This window comes from Ziziphus jujuba, chromosome 9 (genome assembly GCF_031755915.1).
Source record: "Ziziphus jujuba cultivar Dongzao chromosome 9, ASM3175591v1".
In the NCBI taxonomy this organism is placed as follows: domain Eukaryota; kingdom Viridiplantae; phylum Streptophyta; class Magnoliopsida; order Rosales; family Rhamnaceae; genus Ziziphus; species Ziziphus jujuba.
The window spans coordinates 3,133,056-3,157,202 of NC_083387.1; the positions used below are offsets into that span (position 1 = coordinate 3,133,056).

The 24,147-nt window shown below is 35.6% G+C and overlaps 5 protein-coding genes across 6 annotated transcripts; 3 read left to right on the forward strand and 2 right to left on the reverse strand.

The window, feature by feature from the left end:
• The first annotated feature begins 388 nt into the window (after positions 1-388).
• LOC107426423 (small ribosomal subunit protein eS24z) lies at positions 389-2,669 on the forward strand. Its single transcript, XM_016036612.4, has 5 exons — positions 389-630; positions 898-939; positions 1,288-1,458; positions 2,102-2,188; positions 2,385-2,669. The coding sequence occupies exons 1-5, from the start codon at positions 556-558 to the stop codon at positions 2,424-2,426; spliced, it is 417 nt and encodes a 138-aa protein (XP_015892098.2). The 5' UTR covers positions 389-555; the 3' UTR covers positions 2,427-2,669.
• Positions 2,670-3,473: 804 nt separating this feature from the next.
• Positions 3,474-12,278, forward strand: LOC107426430 (uncharacterized). 2 transcript variants are annotated; one of them, XM_025077150.3, is made up of 10 exons: positions 3,474-3,868; positions 3,963-6,360; positions 6,954-7,095; positions 7,183-7,265; positions 8,957-9,216; positions 9,381-9,467; positions 9,835-9,934; positions 10,164-10,377; positions 10,518-11,617; positions 11,714-12,278. In XM_025077150.3, exons 2-10 carry the CDS (start codon positions 4,132-4,134, stop codon positions 11,858-11,860), a joined length of 4,362 nt encoding a protein of 1,453 aa, XP_024932918.3. In that variant the 5' UTR covers positions 3,474-3,868; positions 3,963-4,131; the 3' UTR covers positions 11,861-12,278. The 2 variants fall into 2 exon arrangements, with proteins under 2 accessions (XP_024932918.3, XP_015892104.3); XM_016036618.4 differs by having other exon boundaries at positions 3,477-3,868; positions 10,518-12,278.
• A 550-nt stretch (positions 12,279-12,828) lies between these two features.
• LOC107426418 (small ribosomal subunit protein uS13z/uS13y/uS13x) lies at positions 12,829-14,067 on the forward strand. Its single transcript, XM_016036606.4, has 4 exons — positions 12,829-12,891; positions 12,986-13,146; positions 13,466-13,654; positions 13,781-14,067. Exons 1-4 carry the CDS (start codon positions 12,889-12,891, stop codon positions 13,884-13,886), a joined length of 459 nt encoding a protein of 152 aa, XP_015892092.3. The 5' UTR covers positions 12,829-12,888; the 3' UTR covers positions 13,887-14,067.
• A 1,913-nt stretch (positions 14,068-15,980) lies between these two features.
• Positions 15,981-17,093, reverse strand: LOC107426422 (transcription repressor OFP16). Its single transcript, XM_016036611.4, has one exon. It carries the CDS (start codon positions 16,934-16,936, stop codon positions 16,178-16,180), a length of 759 nt encoding a protein of 252 aa, XP_015892097.3. The 5' UTR covers positions 16,937-17,093; the 3' UTR covers positions 15,981-16,177.
• Positions 17,094-22,045: 4,952 nt separating this feature from the next.
• LOC107425959 (late embryogenesis abundant protein D-34) lies at positions 22,046-23,413 on the reverse strand. The gene is made up of 3 exons (XM_016036031.4): positions 23,003-23,413; positions 22,565-22,852; positions 22,046-22,458 (listed from the first exon to the last, which is right to left on the reverse strand). Exons 1-3 carry the CDS (start codon positions 23,336-23,338, stop codon positions 22,300-22,302), a joined length of 783 nt encoding a protein of 260 aa, XP_015891517.2. The 5' UTR covers positions 23,339-23,413; the 3' UTR covers positions 22,046-22,299.
• Between the last annotated feature and the right edge of the window lie 734 nt (positions 23,414-24,147).

Sequence of the window (24,147 nt, forward strand, 5' to 3'; positions counted from 1 at the left end):
GGTCTTTCGTGCAAGACTAATCATAAGTACCAAACAGCGTTTTGTTTTATTAATTCTCTCCCCTTTTCTTTATCATCTTAAAATCATTAGTGACGGAAGCGCATTAAAAAAACAAAAGTCAATTTGAGCTTTCTAAACAAATTTAAGATCAAAAAGCAGCCTCAATGGACATTTGGCACTTTATGCCTTATTGTGTAATTAATCACCAATGGCTGAAATTAGAAAGCCGTGTAGTGTATTTTTCTCTCTCTTCTATGAAGCAGATTTTTTTTTTTTTTTTTTAGTTGTTATGTTTTTTGCCGTCATTCCCTTTTCTGGGCGGGTTTTTTGGGGATTGGGGGCTAAGGGGCCCAGCCCAAAAAAACGTAACATAGGAGAAACGGTTTGTTATACTGGTTGCATGTAAGGTTCAGCCCAATTGGCGGTTCCCGAACCCTAAACCCATATAGGTTCATCTTCCCCGTACAGTGTCAACTGACAAAATACCAAACCCGAGCAAAGAGAGGAGACGCAGAAAGCAGGATTGGTAAGTAATAGGCGGATAGAGACAGAGCCATGGCGGATAGCAAGGTGTTTACAATCCGTACGAGAAAGTACATGACCAACCGTCTCCTCTCAAGGAAGCAATTTGTGAGCTCCTTTTAACTACGATTACAAGGCTTGTTTGGTCAAATAGTAAAAAGCGTAGAAAAAAAGGAAAACAAACCTAACTTCCATATATAACAATCTAGTGTTAGGATTTTAGTTTCACATTCAACTAGGTATGATATACAATAGTAACCGTTCGTACTTTTGTTGCTAAAGTTGAAAAAAAAGTAGTAACAGAAGACGTGTATTTGCACATGGAGATCATTTTTTTTTTTTTTAAACAAAACTTGTTCTTCTTTGTAAATGTAGGTGATTGATGTCCTCCATCCAGGAAGACCAAATGTTTCCAAGGTTTGGTCTCTGACTCTCTGTCTTTCAGTTTGCATATGTGATTCAGTCGTTTATTACATGCTGGCTCTGCAAGTTAGAATGTCATTCTATGTTGATTTTCTCAAGTAAAATGGGATTAATTTTGAGTATTTATTTGTCCAATTTGTAATGGATGTGTATTTTGTAAATGTAAAGAAAAGGCTTTTGGAACTTTGTGTTTCCTTGAATCAATAATTTGTAGTAGTTTATATTCTTGTTTTTCCCTAATTTTCTTCATTACTACTCCTATGGGTTTTTTTCGCTTTATTTGATTAGGTGAAAAACATGTTCTCTTAATTGAAACTCTTTTTTGACTTTCCCCTAATGAAGGTGGAATTGAAGGACAAATTGGCAAGGATGTATGAAGTGAAGGATCCAAATGCTATCTTTGTATTCGAGTTTCGCACCAATTTTGGAGGAGGGAAATCCACTGGCTTTGGTTTGATTTATGATTCTGTGGAGAACGCAAAGAAGTATGAGCCCAAGTACAGGCTAGTCAGGGTATGCTTGTTTTATCCACTCATTCTCTTTGTTTCTCTTACTAAGTGATTGTTAGAGTTGTGTTTTTCTCGTAGGGCTCTAAAGCTTTACTGTTGATTATAGCTTTATTTAAGGTTTTGCTATTCCTTTTGCATCACATTGTTAAAACGAGGGAATATACTATGCTGCATTTGAACTATCTAATATATTTAACTCTATTTGAAAGGAATCTTCTTTTTTTTATGTTTCTGGTGGTCATTTTTCTTTTTGTTTTCTCCAAAAATATATCGAATGGTACAACAATTTACGGTAAAATGAGTTTGTGTCTTTAGTGCATACTTATGCTGTCAGCTAGCCTTTAACAACAGAAAATGAATTGTCATTTTTATCCCGTCCCACCATTGTTAATACATTAATACATTGCCTTTGAAGAGTAATCAACTGCCTTTGGTGAGTAATCAACCTCATATCGGATCATGATAAGAGTTTGATAAGCCCTCAAGTTACATATTGATTTTTTTTACTGAGAGTTAGGTGTAAGAGTAGCTCATTAAGCCTCATTATACTTGGGTTTCACTTGAGAATTGGGTAGGCTTGATTAGCATGCTTTTTATGTTACAATTATTCAATAAACAACACTCCAAACCTTGTGAAATATGTGCAGAATGGACTAGATACGAAGCAGGAGAAATCAAGGAAACAGTTAAAGGAAAGAAAGAACAGAGCCAAGAAGATTCGTGGAGTAAAGAAGGTAAGACATTTTTCTTTTTTGTGCTGCATCTTACAATATGATCACGTTTCACATGCATGGCCTCAAAAAACCTTGTTTCCTGCTTAGCAATGGCAAAAACATATATTTGTATATAACTCTGGTTCTTTCTGCCAATATCATCTTGTAGACTTTATTATATTATTATTATTAATGTCTTATCTTGTTGCTTGTCCAGACCAAGGCTGGTGATGCTGCAAAAGGTGGGAAGAAGAAATGAGTTTTTGAAAATTTTTGGGGTTGCATTCTGCTTCGAGAATTGTCAGCTCTTTTTGTTTATTTATTTATTTATTATTATTTAATTTTATTTTTAAAAAATCTTTTCATGTATGTTTCTTTTTTTCCATTCGATTATTTCGTTCCTTATCTTACATTGTTATTTAGTCAGTTCTAAATTTTGGGTTGATGTCATTCACTTGGCAAAGAAAAGAGAATGGGAGATGCTTATAATTTCGTTAGTAAATATTTGCAATTTTGATCTAATGTTTTAATTGATTTCTAGTAATTTGGAAAAAGGGGATCCTAATTATGTTTGGCGGCAGGTTTCAATTTTCGGGTTGTTAAGCTATGTTGCAAGATTATAAATCCCCAAATAATTAATAAAAAAAATAAAAATCACATTTAACTGGAAACGTCTTTTCTTTTGATTTTTGAACCATCCTATTTACCAGAAAAGCCCACCCGCAGATGATAACAAAACACAAAAAAATTAATAATTATAACGTAATATGATTTTTTATATTTTATGTTCGTTCTGGATATAATTATACATGACAAAGAGTAGCAATTATTTTTCGTCTTCTTTTTATTTATTTTTTCCTTCGACCTTACTTCCGTTTTTATGTTTATTTTATTTTTAAGTTATGTAATATGTAAGGTTTATATTATAAGGAGCGAAAGTGTTATTTTATTTTAGAATATTTGGAGCCAAAGTTTGAAAACCGTAAATTTCAAAAAGTAAAAGAAAAAAGAAGAAGAAGAAGAAAGAAGTAAAATTGTAAGCTTGATTATAAAATGATCATATTTATGTCCGCAGATGACTTGGACATTATATATTTACCAAACGTAAATTTTGAAAAAAAAAAAAAATGTCACTTCTCGAGAAGCGTGTCCCTTATGTTACGGGTTTGGTGCCAGGAAGCATTGAGCCCTGTAAGCGAAGGCAAGAGAGGAAGTCATTTTGCATTGTTTTAATTTTAAAAAACAGGGGATATGTAATATGAAAAATATAAAATTAAGGAGATTGGAGGGAAATCAGAAATGAGAGTCAAAAATAAAAAAATAAAAATAAAAAAATTAAAACAGAGAAAGACGAATTTACAATCCCGCCCACCCCTGCAACTTCCCTTTTCTCCTTTTCTTCACTGCTTCTACAAAAACCATGCTACACCTGCAACAGCATCAAAAACTTAAAAAAACAAAAAAATACAAAAATACAAAAATGAAATAGTAATTGAATAAAATAAAAACTTTGAGCTCCCAAAAACCTTAAAAAATCCCCTGCTACATCCCAATTTTTTCTCTCTCTAAACCTTCTCTCTCCAAACACCGATTCCCTCCCGAATTTCGCAAAACGCCATGCCCAAATCGTTGAAGCTTTTCCTGCACGTGTCGACAACGATGCCGTAGGATCAAGAAATTTCGTCCAGTTTGCTGCATTAGGTGAGCTCAATCAGCCTCCTTCCACCTTTGATCTGGTTTTATTCCTACTTGTTTTTTTTTTTTTTTTTCTGCATGATTTTTGTTTGATTTTCAGAGGGCGAGGCTAGTTTCAGCTGCTGGCTTATTTGTACTGATGCTTTTTTGGCAATGGAGTAGAGTTAATGGGGAATTGTGTATGCCTGCGTTTCGTCTTGGCTTGGTGAGGTTGTTTTAGTGTGAAGAAGCTGGAATTCGGGTTAGGGTTCTGTTTGGTTGTGTAGGAGATGAAAGAAGGCTTGAGATCTTGGGGACTTACTGTGAATGATGAGAAAAAAGGGGATGAAGAGAAACAAGAAAGTTGTAATAAGGGCGGTGAAAATATTCTGCATTTGGATTTAGGTGATCCTGGACCTGTGGGAGAGTCGCTGGGCATGGAAATTGAGAAGCAGGGCGATGGGTTGGGGGAGCACTCTGGAGAAGATGGTGACAAGGGTAGGAGAAATGATGGACTAACTGAGAATGAGAGGAACAAAAAGATGGTGGATAGTGGTGAGAAAATTACTAACATTGACACTGAGAATAAGAAAGTAGAAGCAGAAGTGTTGACTGGTAAAGAGCGAATTGTTGGTAGGGTTCTGCGGTCAAGGTTTGCAGTGAAAGGTGGGACTGGGAGTAATAACACAGAGGATGAAGTTGTTGCTGTGGAGAAAAGTGGAGGCGTTGATGGGTCTGAAATGAAATGTGTTGAGGTGAAGGAGGAAATGAGCCATCAATTGGTTGAGGGCCTGGAAAAGAAGCCCAAAGGTAAGCGTGGGAGACCTCCCAAATTGGGAAAGGTAGAGAATGGTTTATCAGCCAGTGGATTGAAGAAGAAGAAACTTAAGCGTGGGAGACCTTGTAAAGTGGACAACAATGTGATTAATGCACTTGATAATGAGTTGATGAAGCAGTCGAAAGGTAAGCGTGGGAGACCCCGAAAGGTGCAAGAGTCTGATTCAGTTGATGTTGGCTTGAGGAAGAAGTTGAAACTTAAGCGTGGGAGGCCTCCAAAGGTGCAAGCCGGTGATGGATCTGATGGCTTGAGGAAGAAATTGAATCTTAAGCGCGGTAGACCTCCAAAAGTGCAAGATAACGATGCTTCTGATGGTGGGTTGAGGAAGAAATTGAAACGTAAGTGTGAGAGAGCTGTAAAGGTGCAAGAGAGTGATGCATTTTATGGTGGATTGAGTAAGAAATTAAAAGTTAAGCGTGGGATGCCTCCGAAGGTGCAGGTAAGTAAGGGGAAATCGGGTATTAAAAGCAAAATTAATTTGAAGTTGCAAGGTAAAATGAAGCAGAATGCAGCAGCTAACAGTTTACATGGGCAGAGGGTGCTTATTGCAGAAGAATCCAACGTGAGATTTTCATCACCTAAGAAGAATAAAGATGGGATGGATTTGGTGACCAAGGACAATAAAGCCTCATTAGAGAACAGATCCAAGGCAATTATCAACGCCAAGGAAAAGATGGATATTAGAGAAGAGAAGAACACAGAGAAAGTTGGAGAAATAAAATCGCCTTCTGCACGGCAGTCAGTTAGAGATAAAATAATAGACATACTTCAGGATGCAGGTTGGACAATTGAATATAGGCCTAGATTCGGCAGAGATTACAAAGATGCTGTGTATGTTAATCCAGAAGGAAAGACTCATTGGTCGGTCACTTTGGCTTATGAAAAGCTTAAAATGCACTATGAAAATGGTGATTCTAATATTTATAAGACTGGTTTCAAATTTTCTCCGTTACCAGAGCAGGAACTTAATGTACTAAAAAAGGTCATTGTTAAGGAAAGGGATGATAAAGGAAAAAGCAGGAGGGAGGGAAAAGGTGAAAAAAAAATTGGAGTTATTGGTAACAAAAAGCAGAAAAAGAAACTGAATGGTAAGTCACCTAAGCGAAGGGCAAAGGAAAAAGAAACAATGCACAAGCGAATGCCACATTTGGTCCGCGATCATAACCAACAGAAAACCCAAGGTAGAAAGCGATGTGCTTTGTTGGTCCGCAACTCCATGGAGGGAGGAGATTCGGATGCTGATGGTTACATCCCATATGATGGAAAAAGAACTGTTCTTGCTTGGATGATTGACTTGGGAACTGTCTCACTGAATGGGAAGGTGCATTACATGAACCGAAGAAAGACACGTGTGTTGCTTGAGGGTAGAATTACAAGAGATGGCATTTATTGTGATTGCTGTAATGAAGTCATAACAATTTCAAAATTTGAAACACATGCTGGAAGTAAACTCTGTGAGCCATATAAAAACATATTTTTAGAGTCTGGGACTTCCCTCTTACAATGCCTGCTAGACTCTTGGAATAAACAACAGGAATCTGAATGCCAGGCATTTCATTTCATAGATGTCAATGGTGAAGACCCGAATGATGATACATGTGGCATCTGTGGCGATGGTGGAGACTTGATCTGTTGTGACGGTTGCCCATCTACGTTCCATCAAAGTTGTTTAGATATAAAAGTATGCATGCATTTCATTACCTTTATTGGTTATTTTAATTGCATTAATTATTTAATTTGTTATTCTCAGTCTTCCTGACTGCCTTAAATGTGTCAAAAGATTTAATTTCTTGTTTATATTTTAACGTTGGCCCCCATGTGAATTTTTTTTATTTTGTTTCTAATTTTTTTAATTTGATGGCATACTGTAAATCCTTGAATGTTGACCTCAGAAATATTATTTTCTTTTAATTTGAGGACAAGAATGGGTTAAAAATATTAGTGGAGAAAGACATCATTGCTTATTTCTGTCTTATTATGGCTATACATTAATTGTGAGGCTAAAATTTCGTGTCCTTGTTTTACTTTTTGATATTTTTGATGTCGTCAAGAGATATCCTTTTTGATATTCAGGCAACAGAATCCTACAATTAAGGGATGTGAAAATCCTGTAATGAATTTGCTTTATGGCACTATTATTTATTCCTGAATGGGAATGGCATATCTGAATAGTTGTTTTTCTTTTTCTGCTGGTAGTTTGGTATATATGAAAATGTTGTGGGTATTTATTCTAGCAGCAGATGAACCACCCTTTTCTTTCTCTTTCTTGTGCAGAAATTCCCTTCTGGTGATTGGCACTGTGTATATTGTTCATGCAAGTTTTGTTGGATGGTTGGTGGAAATACATGTCAAAAGGATGATGATAATTATTTAGCTACATCAGCATTACTAACTTGCCATTTGTGTGAGGAGAAATGTATTAATTCAATCTTATGGTGATTTGGATTGTATTACCATTTTATTTACTTCTCGGGAAAATGCTAATGGATTTTTACTGTTGTAGATCACCAATTCTGTACTCAGGCAAATGATGCAGTGTATGATGATTCCTGTAGTCCATCCTTCTGTGGAAGGAAATGTCAAAAGGTATTACTTGTTACTTTAATATGTAGCTTGAAATTGTGACGTTCTGCTGGATGTTATTGCAGTTTGATGTACTAGTGGCAATTTTCATGGTGTATGAGCATGTCAGTTGGGAAAAATAATAATGTTGTGAATGCATGTTCCTTGCAATGGGGCAAGGTCAAACGAGGAACTTTCAGGCGTTCGACCTGTAGAAGAGTTGGATACCTTATCTTTCTTCAGTTTAGACACACAAGAATGTGAAAGAACTGTTTAAAGGATGCAAATGCTGTTATATGGTCAAAATTATATTTTGTTTAAGCCTATTTCGACTTTAAGTTCTGCGGTTAAGTTCTTTCTGATAGTGACCTGGGTCCAATCTTGAGGTCCCATTTTCTTCCTAATATTATTCTCACTACTTTTCTCTTATATCACAGTTTGCCACATTCATTCCTTTTCTGTAATAAGAGTCAGTATTTCCTCTACTTTTGGTACATTATTTAAGTGCTGATAAAACACTTTGCTATAGTAATGGTTGGTTTCCTGGTCTGTCGGGAAACCAGTATGCTATCATACTATCAATCATTATGACAAGGCAGTCGAAAGAGTTTTCAAGTTCAAAGTGGCATGACTATGAGTGAATAGCATCAATCATATTTTCAAGTTCAACATGCATTTCAAATTGTAATTTAGAGCCTTGAATTTGAATGTATTCATTGGTGAGGTTACAACCATTACAATGTGTAAGAGAATGAAATTTTGGGAGTCAAAAGTTCAATGTTCTTTATCCATGCATTTATGAATTCAATCAATAAACTAAAGAACTGTCGGCAGTATTTTCCTATCCCCAAAAAAACATTTCTAACTTAGAGGCTCTGTTTTAAAATTGTTACACATAAACTACCTGTCAATAGATCTCTCCCAGCAGAGTATAAATATAAGGGTTTTCTTTTGGGAAACGTAGAGCATGCTTGACATGTTAGGTGTGCCATAAGCTGTAGTGTTTCACATGGTCATGAAAGCTTCTGGGAGTTGTTTGTTACGCTTTACCTTTCTATGTAAAACTCTCTGAATATTAGGTTTACCATGCAAATCATCCAATTTCATTGGCATCTATAGTTTTCAAATATCATTTTCTATTTCCACTATAAATGAGCATAATTTTGGCTCCTAAAATGAAAATGTTACTCTAACACACACTATTGATGATCTATCCTTCCTGACAGTAAGGTTTTCTACAAAAATTCTATAGTGGGCTGGCATGCTTACCTTGTTGTAGGCATCCTGGAAATTCTTTGTTTTCCCCATCAAAGTTGTTAGTGGATGCTTGTCACCCAAAGTTAAGTGTGCAAGCCAATTATGGCAAAACTAAGGTTTTCTATTTGGAAGGATTGGGAAGGAATTTGTCTGGTCTTACTGGGATATAAATGTCTCGTGTGATTGTCATCATGGTTAGACTATCAAATATTCGCTTTTGTAAAATCTGAAACTTTCATATAGCTTTGCTAGTGACATATATGCATTTATTGTGAAGATTCATTACAAGAAGTTTTGTTTTTCTTTTTTAGTTTTGTACTTTTTTGTCTTTATTTTTTTTCCGCTTTTGTAATGATTGCCAAATACGAGCGAAGCATATTTCATGTTGACACAAAAATTTCAATCCAAGTTGTAATTTCCATATCTTGTAATGATTGCTGGTATTTCTTTTCTATCAGCTCTTCAAGAAACTACAGATTCTTCTGGGAGTTAAGCATGAAATGGAAGAAGGATTTTCATGGACTCTTGTGCGCCGATCTGATGTTGGCTCTTGTAAATCTCTGCTTGACACACCGGAGATGGTTGAATGTAATTCAAACATGATTGAGTGCAATTCCAAGCTAGCTGTTGCATTGTATATAATGGATGAGTGCTTTTTGCCCATTGTTGATCACAGAAGTGGGATCAATCTGATTCATAATATTGTCTACAACTGTGGGTAAGTAGACTTTGTCCGCTACCCTCCGTTTGTGTGCATGTTTGTTATCTTCAAACATCCATTGATATGTAAAAGGACAAATTTGCCCATAATTAATCTATATCTCAGCATTTGAAATAGGCTTGTTCTCTTGTCTTATTAATTAATTATTGTCCTTTTATCAGGTCAAATTTTAACCGTCTGAACTATAGTGGATTCTTTACTGCAATTCTAGAAAGAGATGATGAGATTGTCTGTGCAGCTTCAATTCGGTATGCTTCTGCTGAGATTTAATATTGTCAAACTTTACCTTTTTTAGTTCTTTGGCATTCTTCTTGTTGGATGGCATTTACATTATCACTTGAAAATGGTTAGATGTGTTTTCAGTTTTGTGTTTGAGTTTATTCATTGTTCCTATATTCTCATATGCATAAATAAATCATGAATGTGTTTGCTTAATGGACTTGTAGTGCTTTCTTACCTATTTTTGGTTATGGCCAATTACTGCTTCATGAGAATGATTGTTCACATTTGGTATTCCGAGGCCTGGGCCCAGGGGAATGACTACAATATTGTGCTTGTGTGCATGATGCAAGATTTTATTGCTCACAATGTTATTTCCTTATGCTTGGTGAATAGGATCCATGGAAACCAATTAGCTGAGATGCCATTCATTGGGACCCGCCATATGTACAGGCGCCAAGGAATGTGCCGGAGGCTTCTAGGTGCAATTGAATATGTATGTTCATGACAAGTACTTTTTTTTTTTTCCTCTAAAAATAAAAAATCTTGCATTAAGCAATAAAAGTAGAATAGGAAAAAAAAAAGAAAAAAAAGAAAAAAAGCAAGTACCTTTCTGGGTTTGCTTTTAATGTACAGGTGTCTTCTAATGTGGTTTAATTCTCAAGTTAGTTTCTTCATTTGTTATCCTGCATAATGAGATTGTCTGAAATGTAATTTGCCATCAGGTTCTCTGTTCTCTAGATGTTGAGAGATTAGTAATACCTGCTATCTCTGAACTTAGAGAAACTTGGACTTCCATCTTTGGTTTCAAGCCCCTTGAAGTATCAAGCAAGAGGAAAATGAAAAACAAAAATATGTTGGTTTTTCCCGGTGTAGACATGTTGCAGAAACCTCTACTGAAGCTTCCAGTCGTGGAAGAAAATGTAATTATCAGAGAAGGTAAATTTTTTTTTTTTTTTTTCATATTCTACTTTTTGCCAAACATGGAAGGTATTTATTGCATCAACAGTGCACACAAATTCTTCCGGTTATTTATATGTTAAATTTTTAATGGCATGATTGCTTCCATATTCTTGCAGGTTCAAGATCCACTGAAAAGGGCAAAAGCCTGCAGGGGGTCTTGTGTAATGCTAATGAGACATGTAAAGGCGGGTTTGATTTAAATGTTTCCAGTGAAGCAACTTTACTACCTGCTGTTGATCCCAATATGCAGCTTCCTGATGGGCCCTCAAATGGAACATCTGACCTAACGAGTGAGGCTATGAACTTAACAAATTCTGCTACAGATCCAAAATCTCTTGGTCGGATTGATGCGGCTCAAGATAATTCTGAAGCAAAAGAAAAAACAAATATGAATCCTCTAGGTTCAGTGGATGTTCTTCATGAACAAACCGAACTGATAGGTGAATATCAGTATGTTTCTGGTTCTACCATTCCATTTCTTGATGAAAAGAAAGTGGAGTTGGACAGAAGACCAAACCTTCATGGTGCTTCTGGAGAGGAAAGTAAAACTTTCATGTTACCTTTGATTAAATCTGAAGCAATTCATTGTGGAAGACCAATTTTCTGTGCTTTCGGGGAGAGTATGGAAAGTGCCAACTACGAGGGAAAAGAAGAAGATAGCAGTGCTAAGAACAATTTCACTTCTCATAATGAAGGCTCTGTAAACCACTTTACCGCAATTAATACTGCTGAACCTCAGGAAAAGGCTCCTCTATTGGAGTTAAATACATCTGGTGAAAACACTATTTCCCTTGATTCAGAGGCTAAAAGCCAAATATTGACTGACAATAGGAATTTGAAGTGTCACAATTCTGAACATTGTTCAGAAGACAAGAAGGTTGACATTCATAGAGTGGAATACAACCAGTTGCATACCCAAGGTGGTTTTCCTCAGATTCTGCCCATATGTAGCAATTTGCCGCCTGAGCTAGTTCGTCAAAGTTCATTGACAGAAAATTCTGAAGGTTGTCACTCATCCTTGCCTGCTGAATTTTGCAATAGGGCTTTTCAAGGCAATAGGATAGACACTTGTGAGGTGGGTATGTCTGCTCTAGTTGACACTGAATGTTATCCTTCTTGTGGGGCTCATCTTGAGACTAATGGAGTTTGCAAAGCGAAGGAGGTGAATTCCAGTTCACTTGTGGTTACTGTGCATGGTGTCCAGGACCCAAAAGAAGTTCGTACCATGGCACTTGGTGATGTTCCTACTGATATGAATGATAGACCAAAGCTAAATGCCAAATCCTTGAAAATATCTGATTTTGATTCTCAGGTTGATCATGCAAGTGCTGTACAGTGTAATCCTGAAACTCTATGCAACGCAGGAAATACATCAGGTGTGGCTCTTCATTGTGCTTCTGCTGGAGGTAGTCCTTGCGGTGCTCCTGAAGTGATGATTCTGTCAAACCAGGCTAGTTGACAGTAGAAAGCAAGGGTATTTGATGGTAGCTATTTAACAGAGTAAACCATTTATGTAAGGGCATAGCTAACTGATTGTTGATAATTAGGAAAGGAATACAAGTTTTTGTTTCCCTTAATTACCAGATGGTAAAAGGCAGAAACAGCGCTTGTGGAGGAATTTTTGGAACTATGCTGGTGCGGTCATTCCAGAACTGACGGATACACTTTCTTTTCTTTTTTCCTTTTTTTTTGGGTCTTCTTGAAAGTACAGTTTTAGGAGCATTGTATGTTAATAGTTGCTTCTAGCTTTAGCCTAGCGATTAATGAGCAAATTGTATGGCTTTGAGGGTTGTGTATTTTGGTCCCGCCATGCTGCCAGTGTAAAGGAAATCATTCATTGCTTAACTTTTTGAGTATAGCCTCCTTTTCTTTTTGCCCATTTCTTTGTTATTCTGGTTAAGCTTGCCTTGGATTGGATTGCGTAGTAGTAGGAATATCCCTCCTTCTCACCTCTTTTTATTGTTCGTCTGTACTAATTTATGTTTCAATTGTTATTTGATAAAATAAAGGTTGGAAAACGATGAAGATTTGAAGTAAGATAAAAGTTAAAAAATAAATAAATATATATAATTGGATGGTTTAAAACGCATCGTGATGCGTTTTTGTCCATAAAAAGATTGATTAACAGGTTGGTGCCCAGTTTTAATTTGTTGACAAAATTGACAGCATCGTCTGAGTTTCTGACCAAAAAGACAGATTGGCAGCTTCATCATCGGGCACGGATAGAATTAAAAATTTTAACGATCAAGAATTTTGAAATATTGGGCTTTATCTTATTGGACTGGGCTTGTTCTTAAAGCAGAACGTTTCCGTAGCCAACATTAGGCTGAGCAAATCAATTTTAATTGGAGGAGGTATTTAAGTTGATATGTCGTGGCCTATTGAGTTAGGGTTCGAAGCTTTCGTCAGTCGTCATCGTCATCGTCATCGTCATCGTCCTCGGCGCTTCAACAGACGAAGACCTGCTTAAGATTCAAAACCCTTACCATGGTGACTGATCCTACCTTCTTGATATATATCTCTCTCTCTCTCTCTCTCTAGTTAATGTTATTTTATTAATGGTGTTTTCGCTGCATGTATGTAGTCGCTGGTTGCAAACGAAGATTTCCAGCATATACTTCGTGTGCTGAACACGAACGTGGATGGGAAGCAGAAGATTATGTTTGCTCTGACCTCCATTAAAGGTATTGGTCGCCGTTTCGCCAACATCGTCTGCAAAAAAGCTGATGTCGACATGAACAAAAGGTCAGCTTCTCTAACCCTTTTATAATTGGAAAAAAAAAAAAAAAAAAAAACTCTCTTTTTAGCCGATTTTAATGATAAATGATTAGACTATTTATCGTCTTAAATCAAAGTTATTTGGCTTGAATACGTTTTTAAGACTTCTAAAATTGTTCCCTCTGATCGCAATTCTAATTTTATATCTGGATCTCTCATTTTATTTGGATTAGATTGTTAATATATGGTATTAACCTTGCAATTTGGGTTCTCATTCCCTTGACGATTTTTTTTTTTATCTTGAAATTTGAAATTCTGGGTTTTAAACTTGATCGCTTGTATGTAGAGCTGGTGAACTATCAGCCGCGGAGCTTGATAACCTGATGGTGATTGTTGCAAATCCAAGGCAATTCAAAATTCCAGACTGGTTTCTGAACAGGAAGAAGGACTACAAGGATGGAAGATATTCCCAAGTTGTATCCAATGCATTGGACATGAAGCTGAGGGATGACCTTGAGCGATTGAAGAAGATCAGGTTTGTTTAAGTAAAGCATTTTTCGCATATTTGCATCTCTATAGCCATGCATTTTGAGCATGATGGAGATTTCACTCTGTTTGTGTTTTGTTATATAATGTAATTGGTGATATGATTGTTTGGCAGGAATCACCGTGGTCTTCGACACTACTGGGGTCTTCGTGTTCGTGGACAACACACTAAGACCACTGGTCGCAGGGGAAAGACTGTTGGTGTCTCCAAGAAACGATAAATCTGGGTTTTTTTTATAATTTTTTTTCCCATGCTGTTTATTTTAAGGCGATGATTTGTATTAGCTTATAGCGTAACCCCGGGAATGTTCAATTGTGGTTTTTACTTGAGAATTTGGATCCTTTTTTTTTTTTGACAATTAAAGTTATTTCAACACCTTACTTTTTTGCATTATGCTTTAAGAGATTTGTTGTGATGATCTGCGACTTTTTTTTTTTTTTTTTTTCCCCTTTCGTTGAATTTTCTAAAGCTGTGTTACCATCTTGAATATCGTTGAAAGGAATTGAGGATTTTCAAGTTTGAAATTGTTATTAACGTTTCTTCGATGGGATCATGCTAATTTGGAACTTTAATTTTCATGGCTGGGTTTTTTCTAATATGGGCTTGCGCTGCGTCTAGATTGGGTCATGACTCATGAATGTTAACGATGGGCTGAAGCAGCCCACGAAAATGCAAGTACATGTTCAGGCATTTATCGTATAATAATATTTGAAAATGTAGGTCGTAGTGGGCTTCATGTTGATGAGTCATGGTTTAACGGTCGGAGCCTTTTTAACGCTGAACAACAAGAACGAGCTCTTCTTGCCTGTGAGCTTGTAGCTTATGATAAATACAATGGACATGCCTAATTGCTGCAAGTAGACAGTTAGTTTGGGAGTGGTATTTACTAATTTAACTCTCGTTAAATTTGTAACCTAAGAAGTGTAAAAACAAAAACAAAAAACGAAAAAAAAGGTGATACGAAAAAGCAAGATTCCTGGCGTCTCTGAGTTCGGCAGCACTGCTTTATGATGATTTAAAATTTGTCCAAAGTTGGCACAAATATTGTTGTCTGGATGATGATTTGAAATTTGTCCAAAGTTGGTACAAAAATTGTTGTCTGGTTGCGATCTTAACGTAATAGACATTGAATCTTTATTATCTAACTGACGTCCAATTGCTGCTATTCTATTTGCTGTACATTTTCTTTTTTCAATGCCCATTTTTCAATTTAAATTTGAAACAATTGTACTTCCTTTCATAAATGTAACGTGATGAGTATACCGTCCCCATTTGATGGGATACAGGAATGAAAAAAAAAAAAAAATTATACTTGTAAATAAATAAATGTATGTATATATATATATATATATGTTACTTCGTTTACAAGCCATAGAAGCACGGGATTTGCTGTTTGAAGGTTCGCACCCAACATGTCTTCTGCTCCCAATGCAGTAAATTTTGTTGTGCTTTGCAGTTGAACCGATTAGAAAGCTGACAAGGACAAGTGAATATAACTTGTGCACAAGCGGCAATTGGAAACAAAATTGACCATGGGAAAACAATATCCTGACACGAAAACTTCAATAATTGCAAAATCATTTATGATAATAATTCTACTTATTAATATTCAATTTTTTATGACTTTTGACTCTTAATTTCCTAATTACCCGTACATGTTCGGAGAAGCTTCTTTTGAGGCATACATAATGAAATAATTAAATTCACAATTTCCTATGAGCTTCAAATTGATTTATAAATAAAGTGTGGTTTTCACTTATTTAATTTTCGATTTCCCTAGAAATTTTTGAACATTATACTAAGACCTTCTCGTGACTTAAGAGTACAATGGTTTTGGATTATTATGAAATGATTAAACTCTGAAAATTCATCCTTATATGCTTTGTATTTATACTGCTTCCTATATTCCTATTTTCCATTTTGAATGGGATATACAGAAAATTACCTAAATATCCCACCCTATTTTGCATTTTCAATTAATAGTGGAAATATATAGCTGGGGCTAAGTGTCATGTTAGGGATGGTTAAAAGGTTCCTAAGTTTTCAAGCGAAATACAACCTAATATCCACGGAATGCAGATTAGGAAAACAAATATATTTACCAACTTTTACATGTTTTAGGGTATGTACTATAATGTTGATCATTGATCTTTTCCTGATTGCATGTATAACTTGTACGTTAATGGTATAATATTTAGAGGTCGTCCTAGTTAAAGGGCTTTAAGAATTCTTTTTCCCCAACAGAATCTATCACACAATATTCGAAACAACCCAAAACCATACTCAAATGTACCCCAAAAAAAAAAACATAGTAAAAAAAAAAAGTTATATATATATGTCTAAAGGACCAAGAGGCCACATGCCAAAGGACACATAGGGGGACCAGCATAATTTTTGGCTCCTAATTCATATTTATATTAATTATTTCTAAATAATATTTTTATATCATATGATGGTGAACAAAGACTAGTAATTAATTTTACTAATATTTTTTTGTCACCCACAATATTTTTACGTGCACTGCCGTGAAATCTCACATACACCGGCGGCTGCGGCTGTGGCGGCGGCGACGAAGTCATTTTCCTGTAGGCCTTCTGAATCGGAGTGCGGTGGCATGAGACTGACAAGAAGATCGGAAAAAGCTCCGATGATGAATTTGTGAGTGCTTTTAGGGTTAAGTGCAAGGTAACACAAGAGAAGCTCATGCAAGAACTCCCAATTGGATTTCTTCACATCCATGAGCTCACGCGCCTCCACCATCTCCTGCATGGACCGCCGGAAGTCCGTGTAGGGATCGGGTGACAACGTAGGCACGGCGACGCTGTTGTTGAAGAGCGTGTGGTCGAGCTCTAAGGTGGAGGGGTCCGGGGCGGCGCCGCCACCAGCTGTGGATGGTGAGGTGGATTCTATGATGGAGTTGGAGCGGCCGGGAGTGGAGAAGAAGAAGCGTTGGGAGGCGAATGCGGTTGCGAAATCGGCGGCGGCCGGAGGGGTTTCGGAGATAGAGGAGGAGGTGGAGAGGGAGGAAGGAGATTGGGTGAGGGATTTGGAGGTGGTGGAGTCGAAGGTGTATTCATAGAGGGAGTTGAAGTTTTTGATCAAGATGGATGTGGAAGTGGTGGTGGTGGTGGGAAATGGACGGCTGTGATGACTATGTTGGTGATTTGGTGGTGGGGTTGGTATTTGATTCATGGCAGTGGATTGGGAAGCTAAAGGAAGCTTGATCTTTGTGAAACAGAGATTCAGGTTCTTCCCCAGTGTGCTTGGCATTTCTCACCAAAAACAAACACAACCCGGATTCCCGAGAAGAAAGACAGTAGAAAATTCAGTATTGGCCAAGAAAGTTGCCAAAGAAAAAAATACAAATATATATATATATATATATAAAAAAAAGTTTTAAGGGAGAAAGACAAGGTTCACGAATAAGGGATGTATATATGCCTCTATCTATATGGTGTAATGGGTGTTGATGTCATTGTTTATAGTTAGCAGTTTTGGATCAAACGGCGACTAGACAGCCGTAAATTACTGTAGACTTCTAAAATCATTAAGGAAACGTTACTCTTTGGCACGTTGATCACACGCATCTATTTGTCACAGTTGAGGGACTAAATTTCCATACTTCCAAAAGCACGGTAAATTTTTTTCCAAATGATGATTATTATTAGTAGGATCCAAATAACATTTGACTTACGTCGTTGTCCCAAAAATGTTACTATCATGTTAGCAGTGATTATAACTATCAGCGGTGATAATTAATAAAATCCTTTTGTTTTAGAATTAACAAAATTTTTAATTTAATTATGTACATTAATAGTGATGAAAACAAAAAAATTCATGTTGAGACGATAAATATTAATTAGAAATACTTATATTTTGATTTTTTATACTACATCTAATATCAAAAGTGTTACTTTAAAAAAACAGTGAACATTTTTTAAGTAAGAAATTAAATTACCACATTGCACATAACTTATATGTATAGTAATTGGTACTAATGTATTTTAAATTGAAATAATAAATAGTCAAAAAATAAAAAATGAAATAAAAAGACAAGAGTTTTGGTTGCACGTGCTAAGTAGCGCGTGAAGATAAAGATAACGTAATCAAAAGGTTAAAAGAAAAGGGCACCAATTAGGATTTAAGAAAGTTGGTGCACATGCAAACTGGCAAGAGCATCCCACAGAGCTCTTCCAAAAATAAATAAAAAGGAAAAATAAAAAGTAAAAAAAAGCATCCCACAAAGACAATTTTTGGAGGCTATTTCAACATATATATATATAAAAATTGAATATGATCAATAAAATAATATTCAACTCCACATTGTTTATATTGTATAAGATATAATGGATTGGTTAGAGTCGGTCCAATCCACTGATTATCACACAAGTTTAGTGATGAATCAGATGGAAGGCTATGACTATTTTATGGCTTCTCAAGATCTCCCACTGTGAGGATCTGTCTGTATTTTGCTGGGTCCCAGAGATTCACCAGTTCCAGAACTTGCAAATTTTTTTTAAAATATGCATGAACAACATGTTACAGAAGTGTAGCATCCTGGTAATTTTCGCCCAACAAGTTTTTTGTAATGATTTAGATTATAATATTGAGAGATTCTCTGCAATTTTATGCATTATTTTTTTATGGCTGACTCGGTCTATGTGCTTCTTCTTAGGTGCATCCGTATCATCTAATCAGAGGTTGTTTTGGAGATGCAAGTCCCGGAACCACAGTGTGAGAATATATGCCTTTTTTTTTTTTTCTTTGCTTTTTTTCATTTCAAGATAAAAATTAATAAGTTGATAAAACTGCAAAAGTTTCTTCTTTTCAAAGATAAAGTACAAAATTGTTGATATCTGCTACTGAGTCCCAAAAAGTTGAATTATTGTGGTCGAATTGACCACCTTTTTTTCCCCCGTTAAGAAATGATTTTTGAGGATTCAGTTTCTATCGACTTATTACGATATTATAAGCTAGCCTTTTCTCAAGAAATTAAAAATATCAAATTATCTCAGTAGTAATCTTAATTGTTGTATGAATTTCACGGCCTGCTCAATAAACTAACAACAAGTTCAGGCCACAAGAATAATTTATTTTGTATTTATTCACCAAAAACAAGTTCAGTCCAAAAAACAAATTTATTTTGTATATACATAAATAGCTTTTACTATGCATATAAATTCATTTTATGTGATACAAAACATCATCCAAAAATTCTTAGAAAGAAACAAACTTAGCAATATTATATACACAGTTGTACATACATACAAATAAAATATGTATATATAGTTTTGATTTAATGAGAACATGTTCATATTTTATGTTGAAAATTATACGATATGATAAAGTTTGTTATCTGCTCAATTAGATATTTAGATTTAAATTATCAATTTTAAGGTTGTTATTGTCATTAACAATTCCTAAGATAAAATGTAAATATGCTCCAAATAAATCAAAACTATACATGTATTGTGTATATATAATTCTAATAAATGGTATTCAAATTAATATCGCCAATTAATTGATTTGAGTTTGTAGCTAATAATTTTGAGAAATATGAAGAGGAGAGGTGGAGGAGGACGTGAAGGGGTTTTAAGAAAGGCAAATGGTTCTGGTAAGCAATAAGGATGGTCCAACCAACCTCAAAATGACGACAACCATCACATGGTGGGGTGCTAAATGTATGTGATGATCATCCAAACCCCCCCATAGTCCATACCAGTACCCAACTAACATGCTTCACTTCTTCTCCAAAATCCAAACCACCTTATTTCGTTCAAGTTCCACCCATAAATCAACCCCCCCTTTGAATTGATGCAGACAACAAGCTATACATCACATTAAATACATTTATATATATATATATATATGGACTTTTCTTCCAAAATCATCATCATTTTAACTTAATTTCACTCAACATATATATATATATATATATATATTTAAATAAGATTGTCAAATGGGCTGAATTTAAATTAATATATCATTCACATTTTATTTGTAAAGTTGTAAATTAAAAAAAATAAAAGATCATAATTATAAAAGAGATATTATTGTAAATGATAAAAAGAAGAAAAGATTGTTAAATTTTCAAAATATAAATATATATATATATATATATATTGAAAATTAAGTTTACAAAGATCCAAAAAACAAAAAAAAATGGCTTATAAAGTTGGTTGCTTTAATGTTATGGAGAAGGACATTGCACTGTGTGACCACTGGCAGAGAACAAAAAACCAGCTCCTGAGAGATCAACGTCAACATACAGAGCTATAACAGAGGACCCGTTAAGATCTCTGTATAGTTTTGTCCTTCTAACAAGCTTTGCTTTCTGTTTCTCTCACAGAACCCAATTGCTTCATTCAATGGTCTACACGCTTGGAAGATAAAGTGAAACTTGATAAGAATCTCCAACCGTACCATATAATGTGACAATAAATAATCATAAAGAGGCTGTTAATGTCTTTTTCTTTGGTGAATAAGAGGCCGTTAATGTCACTACTAATTACTAAAACAACTATGCTTACTAATACTTTTGAGTGGTCTAAATCTAGTACAAAAGAAAGATATGAAGTGTCATCTTCGATATATAACTATCAAATAGGAAATAACAGCAATCGCTTTCATCAATGATTTTAACATCATTATCTCTAATATTTGATTTTTATTTCTTTTTATTTGTATATTTATCATATATCTAGTTTACCTGTCAATTGTCAGAATTAATTTATTTTGTTCTAGATTTGATTTATTAATATATAATTATTTTTCAACATTATGTATTGCTTTCAAAATCAGTCAGATTTCAATCTACCCTACTTTTTCAAAGAGTTAGGTTATGTTTACACAATTATAAGTTGGGTCGAAGGATAAAAATATTAAAATTTGTTGATCGGATCATTTAGTAAAGTTATCCCTGAAGATTGAAATCTAATACTAATTATCTGGAACTGGTTTTTTTTTTATTATTTATTTTTTGAAAGCAAATATTACAAAATTTTCAACGGAAGTAATTCATATCTCTTTTTTTAGATGAAGAATAAATCCAAAATTTCAAACTATCATAAACAGTACTCGTGTCCTAACTATGATCAAGTTAAAATGGCTTTTTGTGCATTAAATAGAAGTAGCTAGGAAAGCTACATACAACACAAACTTATATAATCATATATATTGTATGAGAATGGCTATTTATTAAGAGGAAAGGGTAAAGAAGATGGAAAAGCATAAAACACAATAGATAATTGTCAGTTCAATCTATAGAGCTTTCTACAAACAAGATCTTGGAGATTAGCTGTAGCATGTGTCCTTGCTGGGAACCCCCATCCATAAGCCAACTAGACCAAGCCATGCAACAGTCACTGAAACTTCCCTCATTTATCAGCATCATATGATCAAATTGTACTCTCAGGTTTGTGCAAAATTATTTTGGCATACACATAAATAACCCACTAGTATATATATATCCGAATTATTAGTTATGAACTTATCTGTCACTACCTTAATAGTTCCCTCTCAATTGAATAATTAAGTTTTCAATTGTAAAGATTCCCCTTCAAATTTTAATATTAGCTAGTTCAGGATTTTAATAGATCCACTAAATATATTTACATCATAAAAATGTTAGAAACATATAATTTCATAGATTTGCTTGTCCGAGTACTTATTTCCTTAGATCAAAATATCAAAGAAAGAAAAAAAAAAAAAAATACTGTGCCTTCTTTCCCCAGATTATATCCAGTACAATTTTGAAATTGAATAGCTTCTTGTGGGCTGGAAACGGGCTTTCATTTTACTCAGACTAATCATTCCAATGCGGGCCTGTTGGGTATGCATCAGAACCCAGGTCCATCTTGGGCTGAGCCTGATGCAAAAAATCCAGAATCCTAATTGTTTAGTTAGGCTCTTTTTTTTTTTTTAATTATTAATATTATCCTTTTAGTTAGGCTTAGGAGCATACGGACTGCGATATAATACTGTACGATTTCTTCATATGGTAAAAATGTATTATATTGAATAGGTAATTAAATAACAGCTATTCTTTCATAAATTGAGAAAAAAATAAAAGCATGCAGCATCAAGTGCAATGATTTATTCTCTCATATAAAAAGTTTTGTATTTCCTACTAAAGAACCCGCTAGTTGTAGAACCTATAAAATTGCGAATAATGAATATCAGACCACATAGTAATTTGTAATTTGTCACATGCGAGATAATTAACGAAATGATAGTCACATGTGATGAAGGTCTTCGCTTTAATTACCTTCTAATACTTCACATTCAAGATGTAGCCCCTGTGGGTTGTGCATCATCCTAACAAATACACGAATGTTTTAATTCGACACAGTAGCAAATAATTGAATAAAAATAATTAAATTCATGGTGAAAATCGGAACTCTTTCTCATTAACATAAACCATGTTTTAACATATTACACATCCACGGAAAAAGCAGAAGGCTACGAAGCACAAGTACTACCTAGTTGATAAGCTCCATTTCGGTTTCGTACATATGAGTGTGTATCTATATATATATATATATATATATATAAAGCCAAAAGCAAATACCCAAAGCGAAAAACCTACACAAAGCAGTCGAAAACCATGCATGTAATTATATGATTAAATGAATTCATATGTTCTGGTTAATCCTCGCAGCTGCAGCCATTGACGCCGCAACTCCACCGGGAGTAGTACTCATATTAGTGTTGTTCCTAATCTCCGCTCCAATTACGCCTTCGGCATCTTCTCTTGTCACAGCTTTGTCCGATGGCAGCTTTGTAGTTGCATCCTAGTTAAGTACCACCCATAAAACAAAATCAAACATGCCAAAAATAATTTTTCATCAAAAATTTAATTAGAATATCATTAACGCAAATTAAATAATGTAATATTACCGCTAAAACATCAGAGACTCTGGTCTTGTCGCCATCGGACATGGTGCGAGTGTTATGAGTAGCAGCGGTCTGAGCTGTCGCACCTACACCGCCTGGGAGGATTTCGTTATTCCCAGTGGCTCTCACCTCCGCGGCTTGAATCGCAGCAGCGTCACTCTGATCCACCGGTTTGTCTCCGATGGAAAGAGCGGTGGCCTCCAGGACTTCACCGATTGTGATCGCATTGCGGTCAAGAACCGCTCCTGTTGACCTGGTCGTCATATGGGGCTCAACATATTCACCCACAACCTGTAATTTATAAAAGTCACATATTTTAATGTAACAACCATCATTGATTTTAAATGTAAAAAACTAAAAATCAACCATACTACTAACAAATGACACTTCGATTTGAACACTTGGAGAATATGATATTGATAAGAGAGTTAATTGCAAAACCTGTCCACCAACGTCTTCTCTTACAAAGCGGTTGCCGCCAACGTCCACCTCAGAAACAGAGACTCCTTGGTTTCTTGCAACGTCTGTGGCTTGGTTGTGGCTAACAACACCGGCTTGCTCGTTGATGTTAGCCGCTGACTGCATGACGGCTGCTGGACCACCTCTCTGAGTCTTTCCTAGAGCTGCGTTCTCAGCAGCTTGCATGGCGGCTGCATCCCTGGGCGCAATTGGTTTGGAGGCTAATTCGCCGGACACGTTGAAAACATCACCATATTTGACCGGTTCTCTCTCAGAAACCTGGTCAGCAAGAGGCCTCTGCGGCTGTCGTTGGCTCATGATTTCGTTTTCTTCACAAGGTTGATAAGCAAAACAAAAAGGAAGGAAATTGATCCTATATGGTTGTGTAAATCTGCGTGAATAATAATGGGTATTATATAGATTGGTGATTTGTACTTGGTATTGTGAGTGAGAAATCGACACCCGGATTTGCAAAGTGTATGCGTGGTGGACTCGGGTTGGAAGTTAATTTACAGGTGGTGGCCAGTTTATGTGTTGAAATGTGGAGTGTCACCGTGTCCGACACTTGGGGGTTGCGATGTGTTTCTAAAGGCATCTAACTACAATAGAATTCACCACGTGTTACACATACATACTTAGGCTTACAGCTATCTGACACATCATCGTCAGTGTTTCTCTGTCCATCTCTCTCTCTCTCTCTCTCTCTCTCTCTCTCTGGGCGGCAAGTGGCGACAAGTCCATTACCCATATAATCTTATTCAAGTCCATCTCATACCACATTCTCGATCCGGCCCAAGTCGTTTCCAAATTATATTGCTGGAGATTGGATTATACCAACTTTGGGGCATAAGCACAACCCAAACTATAGAATGTTCATACGTGTGAATATGGTGTATATATACATTTATATATATAGTTCTGATAATGGGCATGGGACCTTTCGATTTACTCAATAAAACCCAATTCGCACATCAAATGTTAATTATATAATGTATTTGTTTGGCTATATATATGTGTGTATGCATATATGCGTCTTAGTCAAAGTGAAATAGGGAAACGAGTAGAGTATATTTGAAGATCCCAAAGTGGAACTTCCTCTCTTTTCTACCTAATGGACATTCCAGTCA